The 23,111-nt window shown below is 40.6% G+C and overlaps 1 protein-coding gene and 1 long non-coding RNA gene across 2 annotated transcripts in view; one reads left to right on the forward strand and one right to left on the reverse strand.

Annotated features, from left to right (window-relative positions):
- Positions 1-23,111, forward strand: part of LOC133658445 (uncharacterized) — a 383,871-nt gene that overhangs the window by 358,853 nt on the left and 1,907 nt on the right. The gene's annotated exons all lie outside the window — the stretch shown is intronic.
- kirrel3b (kirre like nephrin family adhesion molecule 3b) overlaps positions 1-23,111 on the reverse strand; it is a 439,076-nt gene that overhangs the window by 93,486 nt on the left and 322,479 nt on the right. Inside the window, 1 exon segment of the mRNA XM_062060501.1 lies at positions 4,766-4,916. Within this exon segment, the coding sequence (XP_061916485.1) occupies positions 4,766-4,916 (151 nt within the window).

Genomic DNA, 23,111 nt, shown 5'->3' on the forward strand with positions numbered 1-23,111 from the left:
CGTTTAAAGGCCTACTGAAACCCACTACTACCGACCACGCAGTCTAATAGTTTATATATCAATGATGAAATCTTAACATTGCAACACATGCCAATACGGCCGAGTTAACTTATAAAGTGCAATTTTAAATTTCCTGGGAAACTTCCGGTTGAAAACGTCTAGGTATGATGACGTTTGCGCGTGACGTCAATGTTTGAAGCGGAAGTATTGGGACACATTGTATCCCAATACAAACAGCTCTGTTTTCATCACAAAATTCCACAGTATTCTGGACATCTGTGTTGGTGAATCTTTTGCAATTTGTTTAATGAACAATGAAGACTGCAAAGCAGAAAGCTGTAGGTGGGATCGGTGTATTAGCGGCTGGCTGCAGCAACACAACCAGGAGGACTTTGACTTGGATAGCAGACACGCTATCCGACGCTAGCCGCCGACCGCATTGATGATCGGGTGAAGTCCTTCGTCGCGCCGTCGATCGCTGGAACGCAGGTGAGCACGGGTGTTGATGAGCAGATGAGGGCTGGCGTAGGTGGATAGCTAATGTTTTTAGCGTAGCTCTGTCAAGGTCCCGTAGCTAAGTTAGCTTCAATGGCATCATTAGCAACAGCATTGCTAGGCTTTGCCAGGCGGTACAGCATTAACCGTGTGGTTACAGGTCCAGAGTTTGGTAGTATTGTTGATCTTCTGTCTATCCTTCCAGTCAGGGGCTTATTTCTTTTGTTTCTATCTGCATTTAAGCACAATGTTATCACGTTAGCTCCGTAGCTAAAGTGCTTCGCCGATGTATTGTCGTGGAGATAAAAGTCACTGTGAATGTCCATTTCGCATTCTCGACTCTCACTTTCAAGAGGATATAGTATCCGAGGTGGTTTAAAATACAAATCCGTGATCCACAATAGAAAAAGGAGAGAGTGTGGAATCCAATGAGCCCTTCTACCTAAGTTACGGTCAGAGCGAAAAACGATACGTCCTGCACTGCACTCTAGTCCTTCACTCTCACAATCCTCATCCACAAATCTTTCATCCTCGCTCAAATTAATGGGGTAATCGTAGCTTTCTCGGTCCGAATCGCTCTCGCTGCTGGTGTAAACAATGGGGAAATGTGAGGAGCCCTTCAACCTGCCACGTCACGCTACTTCCAGTACAGGCAAGGCTTTTTTTTATCAGCGACCAAAAGTTGCGAACTTTATCGTTGATGTTCTCTACTAAATCCTTTCAGCAAAAATATGGCAATATCGCGACATTTCGCGATATTCTATGTGTCATACTTGATCATTATCAAGTATGACACATAGAATGGATCTGATATCCCCGTTTAAATAAGAACATTTAATTTCAGTAGGCCTTTAAGACCCAACCGGGGCGGTATAGCTCGGTTGGTAGAGCGGTCGTGCCAGCTACTTGAGAGTTTCAGGTTCGACGCAATGCAACCTAGTTCAACATGCGCGGAAAATGCACATCATAGTCACCTCCAGTGTTGCTTTGTGTGCAAGTTCTTAAATGTAATTTTACTTATCTGAACAATATCCAGTGTTGTGGTATTTCAATTAACTGGAATCCGGTCTGACGTGGGGCCCTATTGTAGTGAATCACACCTGAGCCATCATAAATTGATCAAATCTTTAATGGACATGTGGAAGTAAACAATCCACATCCACGGGAGCCCGCATTCTCGTCGTCTCTCTATCAAGAAATGGACAAAGTTTTTCGGTAAATAGAATCACAGCTGACCTGGACATTCGAAAGTTCTCTTGCCGTCTGAGATGTGTTGTATCCGAAATAGCTGCAATCGCGCGTTTTCTTCTCCTAAGGTATTCATGTTTGATTTCCACAAGCGTCTGTACAGACGGAAGGAGAAACACGGCATGTCTGGATGACTCGCCTCCACATTTCCAGTGGTTAGCTCCGAGTTACGAAACCGCTTTATTATGAAGCTGGCTATGGCGCGTTCTTTCTGACGTCACTTCCTGTGTGGCCTACACAGGAAGTCTTTCTGGCGCCACTTCCTCTCCGAACTCAGTTTGTAAACGATCAATGAGTCCATACAAAGCTAAGAGCCAGAGATTCACTTACCCGTGTAAAACAATTATCCAAGGAGGGGGACCTTAAACGATGATTTAGTGTGGCTGAAATAGGGTTTAGGCTAAATAATTATTGGTTTAAGGGCTTATCCGGCTTAGTGTAGACATAGCCTCAGTGACGTGACATAAACACTTCCTTGGGCAGAATTATTGTGTTAAATGTAACTCTAGCATCAAAACAGGAGTTCAGAATACTCAGATTGTTTTGAAAAAATGTCAGAGTTATTTTAAGCAACATTTTTCACCTCCTGTCATACAAGCAGTGATGTCAGTAACGCATTACTAATATGAGCACGTTTTTTAGTAACATTTAATATAACGCGTTAACTGTTTTCAAACCAGTAATCAGATTAAAGTTACTCACCGAAGTCACTGTGCGTTACTACTTTTGCCATTTTCCTTAGCAAACACATATATTTGCTTTCTTCTTGCGTCTTGGGGACTGACGTCACGTTTTTAGCACAAGGAGAAGGCAAGCCTACTTCTAGACGTACCCCAAACATATCATAAAATCGATGAAGTAGGGTTTCTTTCATTTAAAACAATCGTCTATTTTGTGTCTTACTTTGCACGCTTTAATATAATACATTAAAATGCATCATGATCGTGTTTTGACACCTATTTTTCTACCTTCTCCAACAATGGACTTGTCCATGTTACTGCAGAACATTAAAACAAACTTGAGGTTTTTATAAAAATGAAGCAGAATTCCCAAAAGTAGAGTGGAGAATAGGATAAGGGCAGATTTTTTTTTTCAAAACATTATTTTCAGTTAAACTAATTTTAAACCTGTGCTCTCCAACACTGGAAGATGCAACGTTTATGTGTTGAGTGACGTGAGGTGTTTCATCACCAATGCATGAGTAGAAAAATGCTCAAAAATATTATTTTAATTGTAAATTGTAAACTATAAAAAATGTAAAATCAGTACCATATTTTCTGGACCATAGGGCGCACCGGATTATAAGGCGCACTGCCGATGAATGGTCTATTTTTTTTAATCTTTTTTCATATATTAAGCGCACCGGATTATAGGGTGCATCAAAGGAGTCATATTATTATTCAGTTTTTCAAAATGTCAAACACTTCCTTGTGGTCTACATAACATGTAATGGTGGTTCTTTGGTCAAAATGTTGCATAGATTATGTTTTACATATCATCTTCAAGCTGCTTTCTGACAGCCACTTCAGGATTTATTCACATGGCTCACCTTCGGCAGCGTCTTTTCTCCGTCATCTTTGTTGTAGCGGTGTAGCGTGCAAGGACGGGAGTGGAAGAAGTGTCAAACGATGGAGCTAACTGTTTTAATGACATTCAGACTTTACTTAAATCAATAACAGAGCAGCATCTCCTCATCCGAAAACAACCACACCGGAAACGTGTCCCGTGAAAAACCGTCGGACTGGAACTCTAATAACTAAAGTTCCTTGGGTAAATATTGTAAACTCACTACTCCGGTATGTTTTAGCGCTTTCATGGCGAGGTTACTGACAGATATAAGTAAGAACTTTGCACTACTTTATTTTAGAAATGGCAACAGCGGAGGATAAATGTCCTATAACAAGAAGATAGAGAAAAAGAAGAAGCTTATCGACTATTTTTCAGGATTTATGCAGATCCCAAATACAAATCAGCAGGTACCAGAAGGTAAGAAACGTTGCTTTTGCATAATATTGCGGAAAAAAACGCCAGATGATATGTCTTACCTTATACACACACCATATTAATACTTGTATGTTTAATGCGCCAACAATCCTTCAAGCGGTGCGGCTTCATAGCTTACCAAAGTCGTAATAAAACATTTTGATACATTTTTGAGCGCCGTGTGTAATGTTCTATATTTTCAATGGAACATTTACAATGTTGGTGTTGTTTACTTGAGACCCATCATAGTGCAGCCTAATCTTATCTCTTATGATTGACTGCCATCTAATGGTCACACTTATCATTACACCATGTACCAAATAAAATAGCTTTGAGGTGGGCAAGCTCAACCAAACTTATTCCTTACATTAGGTGCACCAGGTTATAAAGCTCACTGTCAAGTTTTGAGGGGAACAAACGTTTTTTAGTGCGCCTTATAGTCTGGAAAATACGGTAATTAGTAATTGATTACTTTTTTAAAGTAACAGTGACAACACTGTATAAAAGTGTAAAAAGACAACTGTAAAACATTATTTTCCACGAACCCCAGCGCTTATCGTAATGCTGAAGTCTTCTTTTAAGTTTTCTTTTAACAAAATCAAATGTGTTCCCTTTACAAAGTGAGTTCAAACTTTAAAGTTGATATCGATGTATGCCAAAAATATGTGTTTTTTGACAAGCCTTTGGTTTTCCTCTGGAAACTCCTGTATTTTGCCCTTTCTTTCCAGCACCCTTTTGTTCAAATATTTTTCGCATACTTGAACATTCACAAAACAAATACTTGTACGAATTCAGGTGGAAAGATGAAAATGTATCCTCTTTCCAGAAGATATCTCTTATTTTCAAATGCAAATGTTGTCAGGTGGTGTTTTGACTAATGCAACTGTGGGAGTACTTAACGTTGCTAAATTAGTCAAGTCATAAATTGCTTCTTGATATGCCTCTAAAACGCATGCTTACAAAGGAGACAGAGGAAGGGCAAAAATACACGCCCTCCAAAAAAAAAAGACGCCATAAAAAAGAAGAGTAATGTGCTTACGCTGGATGTCGATGGTGACACTGCTCTCCTTGCCGTTGGGGACAGCCTTGTTTGAGGCCTTACAGATGATCTGTTGGCCCGTCTCAATGTTTGACGGCGACAGGTAGAGAGTGCTCACGGTGGTTTCTCTCCTCCCGTCCCGGAGCAACGTCTGCAGACCAAGAACATAGAGAAAAATGATTGCTTAGCCAAATAATATGTCTTACCTTATAAACACACCATAATAATACTTGTATGTTTAATGCGCCGACAATCCTTCAAGCGGTGTGGCTTCATAGCTTACCAAAGTCGTAGTAAAACATTTTGATATATATTTGAGCGCCGTGTGTAATGTTCTATATTTTTAATGGAACATTTAAAATGTTGGTGTTGTTTACTTGAGACATATTGCAATCATAGTGCAGTCCACACTTATGTATTATATTTGACTGCCATCTACCGGTCACACTTATCATTACACCATGTACAAAATAAAATAGCTTCGAGATGAGTAAGCTCAACCAAACGTATTCCTTACATTAGGCACACTGGATTATAAGGCGCACTGTCGAGTTTTGAGGGGGAAAAAAGATTGTAAGTGTACCTTAGAGTCTGGAAATACGGTATTTTTTGTCCCAGAAGATATTTTATTTAATTAATGTTTGAGGTGTTTCTTGACACCTTATGTTGTATTTTGTTATATTGTTATACTATTTATATTAGCTTCTGTGTTCTCACCTGAACAAAATATGGTTGTATCAACTCAAAACAGTACTAACTTTAAACCCTTTGCAACTTTACAGCTGTCGTTTATGTAAAGATTGAACACATTTGGTCCCAACATTGATCCATGCAAGTTATAATTGAAGCTGCAGACGTGTGTTCTTGGCTGAAATATTGTTCAACTCTCTTCACACCCTACTGAGAACCAATGTCCTATGTTAGCATTTCAAGAAAAAAAAACACAGGAGGTTACACCTATTACCTGTAATATATTTAACTATTTCTTCTGTATATTGTACAGTATTTTGTATTTCTACAGTGTTTTGTATATTGTACAAGATTGCTTATTATTTTTATTGGATAGTAGTCTGTTTATTTCAATTGTTAGTTTTTTTCTTTATTACCTCGTGTGTAATTTATTTTTACCCCATATTTGTTCCCACTACCGCACCTTAAATTGGAGTCCTTAATCTCGTTATATGCAAATATAATGACAATAAAGTCCATTCTATTCTATAATTATATTTGGGTGGAAAAAACACATTTAAAGTGGCACTTGAAAAATATTGACAATAACTGATACACAACTGACCGCAATGGAACTTTGTCAAATTACAAACTGTAGCTCAGAGATTTTAAGAAAGAAAAAAATGAATGGTTGGTTTATACATCGCAGTATTGTACGCCATAAAGCTACCCTTCAGTTACCATGCAAACATGCCCCCGAGAGGATGGAATTTCTCATCACAGGCATTTTGTCCTTTAAAGCAATAACCTTTAGAACTGCAGAAAGTCTTCCTACACTCAACGGCTGCTCTGAAAAGAAGTAAACGCTTCTCAAGTCTCCTTTTTTTCCCGCGCGTCTTAAGAGCCACGCACCGCCGCATGTCTTGTCATACTCAGCAAAGAACATCAATCTTCTTTGCAACGCTCATCTTCTTGAGCCCTCCATTGTGGAAGCCATCTGGAATCAGTAGGTAGCGGGCTGCGTAGCGCCACGGAGTTGATGCTAACCATTGTGGGACAAAAATCAAACCAGCAGACGAGAACAAATTGCATGGCAACGTGGTCAACCGCAAAAGTCAAAACACATTTCCTTTGGAGGGACTCACCGCTGGGAAGAATAGCAAACCCAAGAGTGGCAAAAACACATTCTGCCGTTTTTTTTGTTTGGGAAGAAAGGACAGCCCTGCACTGACCAGAAGAAGCTTTACTGCACTTTTACATTTGGATTTCTCTCACAAATCCTCGGAACACAGAATGGTATTTTTCTCCGCTCGGACGACCAAAGACGACCTCAGACAGATTTTCATGGCACTAAAATAGAGGAAGGCTTAGCGTGAACATCATTTCTGCAAACTGAGGCCGGAATTCTTTTATTGTGACTTTCTACTCTGACTTTTGATGAGCAAACTGCCTGAATGATACCATACATTCATTTCAATTACCTTAATGCACACCTGTGTTTTGCTATTAAATATTTTACAAAAAAAAACCTTAACCTGTGTTTTTTTAACAAAGCTCTTTAATGACGCTTTACGCATAATGACTTACGTATTGCCAGTACCGTATTAAAGAAAAACATATACCTCCAACAGTATTTTCATAAATTACTATTTTATTAGTTATAGCGCTTTCTGATACCAAAGTCAGTTATTCATAAGTTGAGATAGTAAAGACAGTACATGATATGCTGCACGTTGCTATGACTGCAGCGCCAGTATTTTCCCAAACTACTTTATTAGCTATAATACTTTTTGACACTACGTCACAGCAGTACTTCTTAAGCTGAGATAGTCACAACAGTGCATGACATGCTACTTGCTGCTATGTCTCCAACACCAATATTTTCCTAAACTACTATCTTATTAGTTATAACGCTTTCTGATACTAAAGTCAGTAGCTCATAAACTGAGATGGTAAAGACAGTACATGATATGCTGCATGTTGCTATGCCTGCGACACCAGTATTTTCCTAAACTGCTATATGTATTAGTTATACATTCTGACACTATGTCAGTACATTCATTTAAAATGTGGGATAGTCATGACAGTGCATGATATGCTGCTTTTGCTATTCCTCAACACCATTATTTTCTAAACTACTATATTCATTAGTTATCATACTTTCTGATACTAAGTATCAGCTATGTCTGCAATACCAATAATTTCCAAAACTACTAAATCTTATTAGTTATAACTCTTTCTGTTCCTGAAGTCAGTAATAAATACACTGAGATAGTAAAGACAGTACATGATATGCTGCATGTTGCTATGCCTGCAACACCAGTATTTTCCTAAACTACTTTATTAGTTATAATACTTTGACACTACGTCACAGCAGCACTTCATAAGCTCGGATATTCACGACAGTGCTACTTGTTACTATGCCTCCAACACCAACATTTTTCTACACTACTATATTTGTTAGTTATCATACGTTCTGACACTAAGTCTCAGCTATGTCTGCAATACCAATAATTTCCAAAACTACTATCTTATTAGTTATAACTCTTTCTGATACTGAAGTCAGTAATAAATAAACTGAGATAGTAAAGACAGTACATGATATGCTGCATGTTGCTATGCCTGCAACACCAGTATTTTCCTAAACTACTTTATTAGTTATAATACTTTGACACTACGTCACAGCAGTACTTCATAAGCTCAGATATTCACGACAGTGCTACTTGTTACTATGCCTCCAACACCAACAATTTTCTAAACTACTATATTTGTTAGTTATCATATGTTCTGACACTAAGTCACAGCAGTACTTCATAAACTGGGATAGTCACGACAGTGCATGATATGCTAAGCCTTCAACAACAATATTTTCCTATGCTACTATATTTATTAGTTTAAACACTTTCTGATACATAGTACTTCATTAACTAGAATAATCAAGACAGTGCATGGAATGCTGTTGTTTTATGCCTCAACACCATCATTTTCCTAAACAAATATCTTTATATGTTATAAGACTTTCTGATACTTAGTCAGTACTTTGTAAACTAGGATAATGAAGACAGTGCATGTTATGCTACTTGTTGCTATGTCTCCAACACCAATATTTACCCTAAATTAGTTATCATACTTTCTGAAACTAAGTCGCAGCAGTATTTCATAAGCTAGGATAGTCACAACAGGGCATGCTATGCTCCTTATTGCTATGCCTCAAACAACAGTATTTTGCTAAACTACTATCTTTATTAGTTTAAACACTTTCTGATACTTAGTACTTCATTAACTAGGATCATCAAGACAGTGCATGAAATGCTGCCTTTGCTATGCCTCAACACTATTATTTTCCAAAACTACTATATGTATTAGTTATCATACGTTCTGATACTAAGTCACAGAAGTACTTCATAAACTAGGATAATCAAGACCATACATGAAATGCTACGTGTCGCTATGTCTCCAACACCAATATTTACCCTAAACTACTATATTTATTAGTTGTCATACTTTCTGATAATAAGTCACAGCAGTACTTCATAAACTGGGATAGTCACAACAGTGCATGATATGCACTTGTTGTAATGCCTTCAACAACAATATTTTCCTATACTACTATCTTTATTAGTTTAAACACTTTCTGATATTTAGTACTTCATTAACTAGAATAATCAAGACAGTGCATGACATGCTGTTTTTTATGCCTCAACACCATCATTTTCCTAAACAAATATATTTATCAATCAATCAATCAATCAATCAATGTTTATTTATATAGCCCTAAATCACAAGTGTCTCAAAGGGCTGCTTTATATGGTATAACACTTTCTGATACTTAGTCAGTACTTCATAAACTAGGATAATTAAGACAGTGCATGTTATGCTACTTGTTGATATATCTCCAACAACAATATTTACCCTAAACTATTAGTTATCCTACTTTCTAAAACTAAGTCACAGTAGTATTTCATAAGCTATGCCTCAAACAACAGTATTTTCCTAAACTACAATCTTTATTAGTTTAAACACTTTCTGATACTTAGTACTTTAAATAATGCCTGTATTAATGTATCTTTGTCAGTTTTACTAGAATTAGGTGCTTTTGTAAGGTTTCCAAACACACAATTTAGTTTTTTACTCAATATGACAGTAATGTTCTTAGAATCCTGATATAATGCGGAAAAAGCAATACAAAATGTATTAAATCATAACTCCTAAACCAAACATGCAAAATGTCTAATAATGCCTGAAATAATGTATATTTGTGACTTTTACTTGAAGCATATGTTTTTGTAAGGTTTGCAAACACAAACATTTGTTTTTTTACACAATATAACAATAATGTTCTTAGAATCCTGAGATAATATGAAAAAAGCAATAACTAGAATAATCAAGACAGTGAATTAATTGCTGCTTTTGCTATCCCTCAACACTATCATTTTCCAAAACTACTATATTTATTAGTTATCATATGTTCTGATACTAAGTCAGATAAGTACTTCATAAACTAGGATAATCAAGACAGTGCATCATATGCTACGTGTCGCTATGTCTCCAACACCAATATTTATCCTAAACTACTATATGTATTAGTTGTCATACTTTCTGACACTAAGTCACAGCAGTACTTCACAAACTGGGATAATCAAGACAGTGCATGACATGCTACTTGTTGCTATGCCTCAAACATCAATATTTTCCTAAACTATTATATTTATTAGTTATAACACTCTCTGATACTTAGTACTTCCTAAACTAGGATAATCAAGACAGTGCATGAAATGCTGCTTTTTGCTATGCCTCCAAAACCAATATATTCTCCGAAATTATAATTATGATTTGTTGCAAAAAACTTTCTAATACAGCTAACATACTAAAGGCCTACTGAAACCCACTACTACCGACCACACAGTCTGATAGTTTATATATCAATGATGAAATCTTAACATTGCAACACATGCCAATACGGCCGAGTTAGATTAGTAAAGTGCAATTTTAAATTTCCCGTAAAATATTCTGCTGAAAACGTCTCGGTATGATGACGTTTGCGCGTGACGTCACGGATTGTGCGGACATATTGGGACACCATTGTGGCCAGCTATTAAGTCGTCTGTTTTCATCGCAAAATTCCACAGTATTCTGGACATCTGTGTTGGTGAATGTTTCTCAATTTGTTTAATGAACAATGACGACAGCAAAGAAGAAAGCTGTAGGTGGGATCGGTGTATTAGCGGCTGGCTGCAGCAACACAACTAGGAGGACTTTGAGTTGGATAGCAGACGCGCTACCGTGAGTACGCAGCTTTGGCTTCCAAACATTTGATCGCTTGCTCGTACGTGCGTGCCGCTATGTGCATGTCACGTACGTAACTTTGGGGAAATATATGTGCTGTATGAACTTTACGGAGGTGAACGGTACTTTGGGCTGTGGGATTGAGTGTGTTGTGCTGGTGTTTGAGTTGTATTGGTGGGTTATATGGACGGGAGGGGGGTTTGTTATGCGGATTAATTTGTGGCATATTAAATATAAGTCTGGTTGTGTTGTGGCTAATAGAGTATATATATGTCTTGTGTATATTTACTGTTTTAGTCATTCCCAGCTGAATATCAGGTCCCACCCGCCTCTCACAGCATCTTCCCTATCTGAATCGCTTCAACTGCCCTCTAATCCTTCACTCTCACTTTCCTCATCCACAAATCTTTCATCCTCGCTCAAATTAATGGGGTAATCTTCGCTTTCTCGTTCCGAATCGCTCTCGCTGCTTGTGGCCATGATTGTAAACAATGTGCAGATGTGAGGCGCTCCACAACCTGTGACGTCACGCTACTTCCGGTACAGACAAGGCTTTTTTATCAGCGACCAAAAGTTGAAAACTTTATCGTCGATGTTTTCTACTAAATGCTTTCAGCAAAAATATGGCAATATCGCAAAATGATCAAGTATGACACATAGAATGGACCTGCTATCCCGTTTAAATAAGAACATTTCATTTCAGTAGGCCTTTAAGAGTCAACTTAGGTGACCAGACTCCTGCGCCAACTTTGATCCTAATAAGAAGGTGACCTGTGGGTAGCAGATCACTTGGTGGCTTAAAAAAATCCAATCTAATTAAAAAACAGCTGAACCAAATAGATTACCTACTCGGTAAAACTTGATGTTCTGCCAGACAAGCTAATTCATCGCTTGGCCTGTTTACAGTGAAGTTCTAGTTGTCAGGCAGGTTGAAGCTAAAGACGCATGGCCGCATGTTTTGGTGCACTAATATCGGCACGCTTATCGGCTGACTGAGGCTCACTTTCTGTTTCCCAAAGTCTGATGTTTTGTCCAACAACCGTCCAGCCTCAACCTTCCATCAGTGGGATCTAATCTTATTTCCTCCTGCTCCACATGACATCACATAATGGCCATAATGGGATGTAAACGTCTTCTGAGGGTATTTGAGGGGGAATATCTGCTTTCTGACAAGTGTTTTTTTTAGCAATATTGCAGAAAATAAGCTCTAACTGCACATTTGTCTGCTTTTAGGGTTTTATTTTCTTGTTATAAGTGTCCAGGCTGCTAGAACCAGGATGTGTTTAATAGCTGATTGGCATGAAATAGATTATAGAGCAAAGGGTTTTTCGATGTGCCATTAGCAACGAACAGTCTACAGTGAGTGTGTGCATTAGTTACATATTATGCATCTCAAGAATTTAGCACCAAAGTGTGAATTTAATATGAAACATCCTTGAGGATTACAAGTGATCCAAATTTCCTCCTTGAAATGTCTACCTGCAAAGCAGACCTGATTTTATATACAACATAAAAATGCACTTGCCAGCAAGAACAAGTCATAAAAATGTCAACATCGCTGTCTGCTATGCTACCACCAATACAGCGATCTCAGCTTGCGTGTGTATAAAAACATGTCTGACATTACTGTAGGGAGTAGGATTTGAGGGTTTTTTTCAGTAATGGACACCTGGAACCAACAGCTCATGCACAGAGTACTGTATGATATGTGTCTCCACCGGCTCCACTGAAGCGCATCCGGATGTCTCAGTCAAGTGGGAACTTTGTTTAGAAAGTTCCCCTGACAGGCTTGCGAGGAAATTTACAGCTAAAACTAAAATTATTTATACTCTGTCTGGCCACATTTTGGGTTAGCGATGTAAAAGGTAAACTATTTGTTGGGAAACAAGATTTTAAAGCATTCTGGTATAGCACCAATCATCACGATTTACCCGACACATGGGACGTGACAAACTGGGGGACGGGTGTCGGGTGGGTGCATTATTCACTTTAGCCACCAGATGGTAGTAGAGTGTTGATAATCTTAAAATGTGTTTTGTGGCAATTCTAATTTTGACAACAGCATTATTTGCTGTGTGGACTGGCACTTTACATCAATTTCAGTAGACTACATTGCAAAACCATTACCCCGCAAGATCTATCCATGAATAGGTTCATACGAATCCCTTCCCTATTGTAACATTCTAGACAAGGGGTTTTCAAAATGTGTCCGAGATATAATACGGTTGGAGCCACTGCCACTAATTGAACAAAGTAATTTTCAGAGCATTTGTGGCATATTCCATTCAACCCAGACTCTTTTTAAAAACCCTCATTGTAGGACATGTTTTTCCCCTTTCAAATAAGTTATGTTAGGTGAGGTGTATGATAGGCAGTCATTTTAGCAATAATGTCAGTATAAAAATGCACTTTGTGCAATGTTTGTTAAAAGAATTAACTGTTTCAGATAATAAAATAAAAAAAAATATTGCAACATTTAAAAATGAGCTGATTATGATAACTGCTGTGTAAATTTGCATATCCATCAATACATCCATTTTCTACCACTATCTTGTTTTATTATCATCATATAATCTTTTGCAAGTATGCCATTAAGTTGCAATTACAGTTGCAACTCCAGGACGTTAGATAGCAGTAGTGTAACGTGTATAGTGTTTTTTTTGTTGTTGTTTTTGTTACGCCCTAAAAAGTGTTAATACTGTCAGTACTTATAAATAGTTGATTTATATAGGCTAGTAAGGTAAAGTTTTGTACCTGACAAGTTTCGGCTATCTTGCTTCTGCAGCCTTCCTCAGAGGTGTCACGTGATGTTAGTGTGACGTCATCTGTGACGTGTTATATGGATTGTTCCATCCCACCTGAGGTGGTGGGATGGCGGTGTCCCCTGGTGTGCGTCGGGGGTAGGGCGGGGCGTTTGGTGGACATCCGGACGACAGGGGGCGCCCCGCCCTACCCCCGACGCACACCAGGGGACACCGCCATCCCACCACCTCAGGTGGGATGGAACAATCCATATAACACGTCACAGATGACGTCACACTAACATCACGTGACACCTCTGAGGAAGGCTGCAGAAGCAAGATAGCCGAAACTTGTCAGGTACAAAACTTTACCTTACTAGCCTATATAAATCAACTATTTATAAATACACATTAGTAGGCTAAATGAACCTCTTTAACATACTGTCAGTACTTTACCTACTACGCACCAGCCGTTGTATTGTAATGTGCATCCTAGTTGTGGTTTTGGTTATTTGAAAGTGTTAAAATTGCCATGTAAAATCACTAATGCTAATCAGTATCATTTTGATAGCAAAGCCAATTTATATTAGCATCAACCTGGCATATTTTTTTTGGAAACGCTGAGCCTGAATATGAATATACAGTCGTGGTCAAAAGTTTACATACACTTGTGAAGGGCATCATGTCATGGCTGTCTTGAGTTTCCAAACATTTCTACAACTCTTATTTTTTGTGATAACGTGATTGGAGCACATACTTGTTGGTCACAAAAAACATTCATGAAGTTTGGTTCTTTTATGAATTTATTATGGGTCTACTGAAAATGTGACCAAATCTGCTGGGTCAAAAGTATACATACACCAATGTTAATATTTGGTTACATGTCCCTTGGCAAGTTTCACTGCAATAAGGCGCTTTTAGTAGCCATCCACAAGCTTCTGGTTGAATTTTTGACCACTCCTCTTGACAAAATTGGTGCAGTTTAGCTACATTTAAAGAGAAACTTGACAGATTGTAATTATATTAAAGTTAATATTGAAAATTATATGATTATTGAAACTCTGATCCAGGCTACTTTAAAAAGAAAAACAAGTATAACACTAAATAATTTAGGGATTTTAAGAATGTTTTATTGAGCCTTTATCCCCCCCCTAAAACGTCCCACCTGTCAATGGTTCGAAAACTTGATAAAACACATTATTGATGAAACTAAGAAATAAGCATATTGATATTGCAGGCTTTTTGATCGTGGAGTGCTACCGAGTTTTTACATGCGTAGAACGTCTCATAAAATGATCGGCATGCAGGAGGGAACTACATATTTTAATCCCATCTTTAAAAAGCCTAAAAAACTGAGTAAAGTTTTTTTTTCCATACAAAATATTGAAGACACTACAAGCTGCATGCAAAAACCAGCACGTGTTTTAAACAACTAATTGGAACCAAATTAAGTCAATAATTTGTTATTTTTTAGTGTAAACATTCGGAGTGTGTATATGTGGGACGGTGATGTATATTTTTGTGTAATAAAATAAGTAATAATAAAGACCAAAATGGGTCCACAAACAAAATCTTGTTTCGGGCCACAAAAAGTCTAAGGATTTAATATTGCCATGATATATACAACTATTAGCCGCCCAGGCTGTGCGGACCGCAATTACACTAAACAATTAAATTAAGTACAATAATATAAAATACTTTGTCATTGCACTTAAAAAGTACAGCAAAATAAGTTTTTCAGTCCACACCGTCCAAGAACTGACATAGTATACAGTATATAGTTACAGGGGTGGACAGAACAGGAAGGATGATGGGTCGGAGGAGTAGAAGTAGAGGAAAATCAAGGGGAGTGTGAGGCGGGGTCAGTATGTGTGCATGCAGGAGATGTGAGGGAGAGGGAGGGGGAGCATCCACCTTCGTTGAGAGCCAGAAGAAGAAGAGGGCCACAAATGGCCCGCGGGCTGCGAGTGTGAGACCTCTGTTCTCAAATCATCTTGATAAATTCTACAGCAGAATCTAGAGCAGGGTGCTCCAAAGTATGCCACAGTGACCCTTTTTTCAGAACATTCTCAGAAAAAAAAAAAAAAATCTACAGCTCACACTAAAATCTGACTATTTTTGACTTAAACATTACAAAAGTTAACAAGATTGAACATGTTTTTGTTTAATATTTTTGTCAAGCTGTTGAGCATCCCTTCAAAGGGAACTACACTTTTTTAAATTGTGCCTATTATTTATGTAAGACAAGAACACATATGTCTTCATCTTTATTTTGTGCATTCTAACTCGTAAATACACATTAACAAAAGTCAGCTAACAATGGTGCTAATGGGAGTCGCTCTATTCCGCCTATAAAGTGCTCTAAAAAACATCCAAAAGCCTCCATCAACATTTTATATACATGCTGTAAGTATATATATATATATATATATATATATATAGAAGGTAAGGACATATTTATTTTTTTACTATAACAAAAAGAACAAACTAAAGGCGCTCACAGAGGAGGTAACAAACTTGGCTATGACAAAACAAAAAGCGCGCACAAAGGCGGAAGTAGAAAACTAGACTATGAAACAAAAGACAGGCACGTGGGCACAAAACTATGAACAATAAACAAAACTTACTTGGCATGAGATGAAACAAGTACTAACGTGACAAGGAACTGTGAACATGGCATGAATGTATGTTGTCGCCAGGACGAACAACAGAAACAGAAAAGCCTATATAGTGACATGATAAGTGAAAACAGGTGCGTGACTAACTGTGAACAGGTGCGTGACATGACTGTGAAAACATGAGACAGGTGTGTGTGAGTCCAAACGTGGAACAGGTGAAACTAATGGTTGCTATGGTGACAAACAAAACCAGGAAGTGAAACAAGGAACTAAGGAAGTGTCCAAAAAACAAAACAGCACATGGCCAAACAAAAACATGAACACAGACATGACAGAACCCCCCCCTTACGGACAGATCCCAGATGTCCAAAAACAAAAAACAGGATCAAGAGTCATGGGAGGGGGGGAGGGGGACATGGCGGTGGGTCGCCAGACCAGGTGTCCCCGAATCCACCGGGGCAGGATCAGGTGGCGGCGACGCGTAGATCGCCTCTGTACCTGACGAGGTGGGCGACCCGGGAATGGCCATATCCATGGCCGATGAGGTGGGCGCACTTGGCGTGGCGGACGACCAGGCTGTGGCCACCTTCGTGGCAGACGAGGAGGCAGGCGCGTCGTCATCATGGCAGGCGCCGAAGTTTGGCGTGGCGCGTCAGGCGGCGAAGCTTGGCGTGGCGCGTCAGGCGGCGAAGCTTGGCGTGGCGCGTCAGGCGGCGAAGCTTGGCGTGGCGGGTCTTGGTCTTGGCGTGGGTCTTGGTCTTGGCGTGGGTCTTGGTCTTGGCGAGGGTCTTGGTCTTGGCGAGGGTCTGGGTCTTGGTCTTGGCGAGGGTCTGGGTCTTGGTCTTGGCATGGTTGGTCTTGGTCTTGGACTTGGCGTGGCGGTGCTTGGACTTGGTCTTGGTCTTGGTCACTTGGCGGGTCTTGGTCTTGGTCACTTGGCGGGTCTTGGTCTTGGTCACTTGGCGGGTCTTGGTCTTGGTCACTTGGCGGTTCTTGGTCTTGGTCACTTGGCGGTTCTTGGTCTTGGTCACTTGGCGGTTCTTGGTCACTTGGCGGTTCTTGGTCACTTGGCGGTTCTTGGTCTTGGTCACTTGGCGGGTCTTGGTCTTGGTCACTTGGCGGGTCTTGGTCACTTGGCGGTTCTTGGTCTTGGTCACTTGGCGGGTCTTGGTCTTGGCTTTGGTCTTGGCGTGGGGCAGCCACGGGCGGCACTTGGCGGCGTGGGGCAGCCACGGGCGGCACTTGGCGGCGTGGGGCAGCCACGGGCGGCACTTGGCGGCGTGGGGCAGCCACGGGCGGCACTTGGCGGCGTGGGGCAGCCACGGGCGGCACTTGGCGGCGTGGGGCAGCCACGGGCGGCACTTGGCGTCGTGAAGCTGCGACTGGCAGCACTTGGCGTCGTGAAGCTGCGACTGGCGGCACTTGGCGTCGTGAAGCTGCGACTGGCGGCACTTGGCGTCGTGAAGCTGCGACTGGCGGCGCTTGGCGTGGAGCAGGTACTGGTGGCGCTTGGCGTGGAGCAGGTACTGGTGGCGCTTGGCGTGGAGCAGGTACTGGCGGCGCTTGGCGTGGAGCAGGTACTGGTGGCGCTTGGCGTGGAGCAGGTACTGGTGGCGCTTGGCGTGGAGCAGGTACTGGTGGCGCTTGGCGTGGAGCTGGGCGTGGAGCAGGTGGATCTTGGCATGGTCGAAAAACTGGTGGTGGCGGCCGTGCTGGTGGCTGTGGCTTGGCAGGTCGAAAGACAGGTGGTGGGGGTCGTGCTGGTGGCTGTGGCTTGGCGTGACGAAGCTGACCCACCCCACCTGAACAATTCCCAGCCCTAGCCCCCCCCTCAAGGAGCGGATACCAGACGCGCGCCCTGCGGTCTGGAATCGTTTCTTTGGGTGGGTGGAGGGTGGTCAGGAGGGGGGCATAATCCTCCCCTCCAAACTGTCCAAAAAGTCTTTCTTTCCCCCCCACCTGGGCTTTTGTGGGTGAAAACAAAATTTGTGACTTGGGCGTGGCTTGAGTCCTGGGGGGCGGGGCATGGAATTTGGGTGGCTTGGATTGACAGGATAAAGAATTTGGAAAAAAAATCTCCAGGTCTGTGGCGTGCTCCTTGAGCTGCCAGGCTGGCTGTTTTCTATTTCCGCCCGGAGGGGGAGGAGCCCGCAGGAGTGGTGCATCCTGTCCACTCGCGGAAGTCTTTCCTTGGCGGCGTTTCCGGGGCGGGAGTGACGCGCCGATCGGCACCAGCTTGCCTCCGGGCACCAGCTTGCCTCCGGGCCCCCACATCATCCCCCTGCGCTCCCTGGGGGAAAAGCGCAGTGTTTCCGCTTCCATAGCGCGCAGGATTTCCCACGCTCCCTCGTCCAACTTTTTTGCGGAAAAACGTTCTTGTGCTGGTGACATTCTGTCAGGATGTGGACTATGGCGGGTTTGTTTTTCCGAGATGCAATAATAGTTGGAGCGGACATGGCTTGAAGGTAAGGACATATTTATTTTTTTACTATAACAAAAAGAACAAACTAAAGGCGCTCACAGAGGAGGTAACAAACTTGGCTATGACAAAACAAAAAGCGCGCACAAAGGCGGAAGTAGAAAACTAGACTATGAAACAAAAGACAGGCACGTGGGCACAAAACTATGAACAATAAACAAAACTTACTTGGCATGAGATGAAACAAGTACTAACGTGACAAGGAACTGTGAACATGGCATGAATGTATGTTGTCGCCAGGACGAACAACAAAAACAGAAAAGCCTATATAGTGACATGATAAGTGAAAACAGGTGCGTGACTAACTGTGAACAGGTGCGTGACATGACTGTGAAAACATGAGACAGGTGTGTGTGAGTCCAAACGTGGAACATGTGAAACTAATGGTTGCTATGGTGACAAACAAAACCAGGAAGTGAAACAAGGAACTAAGGAAGTGTCCAAAAAACAAAACAGCACATGGCCAAACAAAAACATGAACACAGACATGACATATATATATATATATATATAATGTAGTAACATTCATAATAACATGTAACATTGACATATTTTGATCATTTTAAACATAAGACGGTATATTAATTTCACATCGCATTACAACACATACGTTTCCCTTCAACAACAACACTACTACTAATTATAGCAGACTTCATTAGAGACAACAGACACTACCTTGGCACAAATGATGATCCTCAACCTTATATTTGTAAGCTTAAATATGAGGAAGATAAGCTACAAGTTTTAGAAGCTGAGTGCTAAACAGATCCAGCTTTACTAGGTAGCAGTATTGCTAAGTGCTAAAAAAGAAATACAAACTACAAACATAATAAAACAATCACTTACTGCACAATGTCTGCGCTCACAATTATAATGATTAATTCTTCAGAGGAAGAATTAATCATAATCCTCCTAAAGGGTAAAACAAATGGTTTTGATTCATTGATTGAAGATTTTGTTAGCAAATTGTGAGATTGTGCCGCTAACAAGCGTCTTTTGGTGCCTTTCTTGCCATCTCCGGGTATAAGTTGAATGTCAAAGTTGACCAACTTCTCAAATTATGGCCACATCCTTCTACTATCCAGGTGAGAGGCATGATTTCTAAAATATAATAAACTTTCACCAGCTTAGGGGTAATACAGCAGCTCACCGGCTCAATATGTCGACATAACAGCATAAGCTAGTTAGCTCTCTGTGATCACGGCACAGCTAAAAGTAGTTTTGACTGCGTTAGCAGTTATACAAAAGTAATAACAATATAGCTAATACTTAATATTTAGGTCACAAGGTGTAAATGGAGTGTTGTTGGCGTTTTTTTTTAGAAAGCTTTGCGTTGTCGCCATGTTTCATGCGCCGGCGCTGCTGTGTCTTTGTTCCCAGGAAGTAAGCAGTTTTGCCTAAAATGCATTAACAAGCAGTAGACAACGGATGGATGTAAAAATGTAAACAGTATTACTAACTGTCTGAAATTTTACTGCGGTTTATCATTATACCATTTGCCATTACATCCCTAATCACGACATTCACTTTTTTTTCTTTTTAGCATTATTGATTACGAGTCACTGCAGACTTTAAGGGTCTACAGACATAATAAAACATCACTTACTGTACAATGTCTGCTGTCATTAGGATGTTGACTGCTAGGATGTTCATATATTCCCACTTTGATGAAGAATGACTCATAATCCTTGCGATGAAAAGGGGGGTTAAGCAAGCGACTTTTTGTGTCATTCTTGCGATGTCCAGGTCTAAATTGGCTGTCAAAGTGTGCCATCTTGACGGAATACGCCCTCATCCTTCTCCTATCCAGGTGAGATGCATAATTTATGATCTCCAATAAAGTTTGACGAGCAAGGAAACGAGCAAGCAGCTGATCAGTCGATCATGTCAAGATTGGCACACAAACTCGTGTTCACTGCCCCGCTATAAATAGTTTGTCTGTGTTAGAACTTATAATAACAATATAACTAATACTTGGTTAATATTCAAGGCACGAAATGTAAACTGAGTATTGTGGGCGGTTTTTGGATGTTTTTTGGCGGGAGTTTTATGGACGGAATAGAGGACCTCCCATTGGGTCCACTGTAAACAGACTTTTTATTTACATTTATTTAATAATTAGAATGCATTAAAAAAAATACATAAGTCGTCATGTATTTCATAATGATTGTGAAGGATAGGCAACATTCCCCTAAAACGTGCAGTTCCCCTTTAAAAGCCCTTGAGGCCCATCTCACGCAAAACCACCAACACGTAGAAATCTAATCAATTATAAATTTGGTAACACTTTACTATGGGGAACATATTATAAGTAACAAAGACTTAATTTAGAGTTATTTGGACACTAGGGGAACGTATAAGGGTTAGGGTTACTAATAAGCAATAATTCTGAGGTTATTGAGAAAAGACTCTTACTTAATGGTTTACTGGTTGTATAATAAGGCCATGCACAATAAGGCATTAATAAGTATTTAATAATGACTAATTAAGAGCCAATATGTTACTAAATTTCATGTTAACAAGCAACTAATTAAAGGCCTACTGAAACCCACTACTACCGACCACGCAGTCTGATAGTTTATATATCATTGATGGAATCTTAACATTGCAACACATGCCAATACGGCCGGGTTAGATTAGTAAAGTGCAATTTTAAATTTCCCGTGAAATATTCTGCTGAAAACGTTTTGGTATGATGACGTTTGCGCGTGACGTCACAGATTGTGTGGACATATTGGGACACCATTGTGGCCAGCTATTAAGTCGTCTGTTTTCATCGCAAAATTCCACAGTATTCTGGACATCTGTGTTGGTGAATCTTTTGCAATTTGTTTAATGAACAATGAAGACAGCAAAGAAGAAAGCCGTGGGTGGGATCGGTGTATTAGCGGCTGGCTGCAGCAACACAACCAGGAGGACTTTGAGTTGGATAGCAGACGCGCTACCGTGCGTACGCAGCTTTGGCTTCCAAACATTTGATCGCTTGTCCGTACGTGCGTGCCGCTATGTGCATGTCACGTACGTAACTTTGGGGAAATATATGTGCTGTATGAACTTTACGGAGGTGAATGGTACTTTGGGCTGTGGGATTGAGTGTGTTGTGCGGGTGTTTGAGTTGTATTGGTGGGTTATATGGACGGGAGGGGGGAGGTGTTTGTTATGCGGATTAATTTGTGGCATATTAAATATAAGCCTGGTTGTGTTGTGGTTAATAGAGTATGTATATGTCTTGTGTTTATTTACTGTTTTAGTCATTCCCAGCTGAATATCAAGTCCCACCCACCTCTCACAGCATCTTCCCTATCTGAATTGCTTCCACAGCCCTCTAATCCTTCACTCTCACTTTCCTCATCCACAAATCTTTCATCCTCGCTCAAATTAATGGGGTAATCGTCGCTTTCTCTGTCCGAATCGCTCTCGCTGCTGGTGGCCATGATTGTAAACAATGTGCAGATGTGAGGTGCTCCACAACCTGTGACGTCACGCTACTTCCGGTACAGGCAAGGCTTTTTTATCAGCGATCAAAAGTTGCGAACTTTATCGTCGATGTTCTCTACTAAATCCTTTCAGCAAAAATATAGCAATATCGCGAAATGATCAAGTATGACACATAGAATGGACCTGCTATCCCCGTTTAAATAAGAAAATTTCATTTCAGTAGGCTTTTAATGGTGAATATGTTCCCCATACTATGCCTCAAATATCATAAATTGTGAGAGGAATAGGGAATGAAAAGGCATCTCAAGGATCAACTATCTTTTTTGTGTTTCTACTAACAATGAGTATCGATGCCAAAGTCATAAATGATAATGTTCAAAAGGCCTTTATGGGTCAAATCCTTAACCCCGTCCGTCACATCATAGTCCTGATCTTCCAACTATGTGAAGACCATCAGACGCGGTACAGAAAGTCCCCTCGCTGCCTTTCTGCAGTTCCTCCATTATTGAAAAGCATAGATTTGTCATGGTACTGTATAGTCATTAGAGATAAGTGTTCTTGAGGTCTGTGCAGACGAGCGTGCATCCATCAGCGACATCAGCGCGCGGCGTCTTCATATCTGCCGTCTCCCTGAGAGGAAGTGAAAGGCAGGAAGCGCATCCTCTGCTATTAGCCAGCACCAGCGCCACCTCCACCAATCATTTTATTCAAATAAGCCTGTGGTGCCGTACCACAGTCCCAATCAATGGCATTTATCTGCTCTTTGAAAAAAGCCGATAATGGGACGAGGCAGCCATGGAGGGGGAGGTGTCGGTGCGCCAAAGTGCTCGGTCTCTTTATGCCATTTGTGCAAAATGGAAATGGAACATGACAGTGTTGATTCCATCATTAGCCTCCAGGCTAAATGTCAGTTAAGAGTCTGTGGGGTTGGGCGGGTCCGGTGATGGAGGCACCAGGCTACTGTGGGAATGTTGTGGAGTGGGAACACGTTAAAACGGTCAACATGATCATGATTTGGTACGGCACATACTTCGATTGTTAAGACTGGGTTTTGGTTAAATTTTGGTCCTTCTTAGCTTTAATGTATGAAACATGAGAAAAACCTGAAAACTGCA

Source organism: Entelurus aequoreus, linkage group LG10, assembly GCF_033978785.1.
Source record: "Entelurus aequoreus isolate RoL-2023_Sb linkage group LG10, RoL_Eaeq_v1.1, whole genome shotgun sequence".
Classification (NCBI taxonomy): Eukaryota; Metazoa; Chordata; class Actinopteri; order Syngnathiformes; family Syngnathidae; genus Entelurus; species Entelurus aequoreus.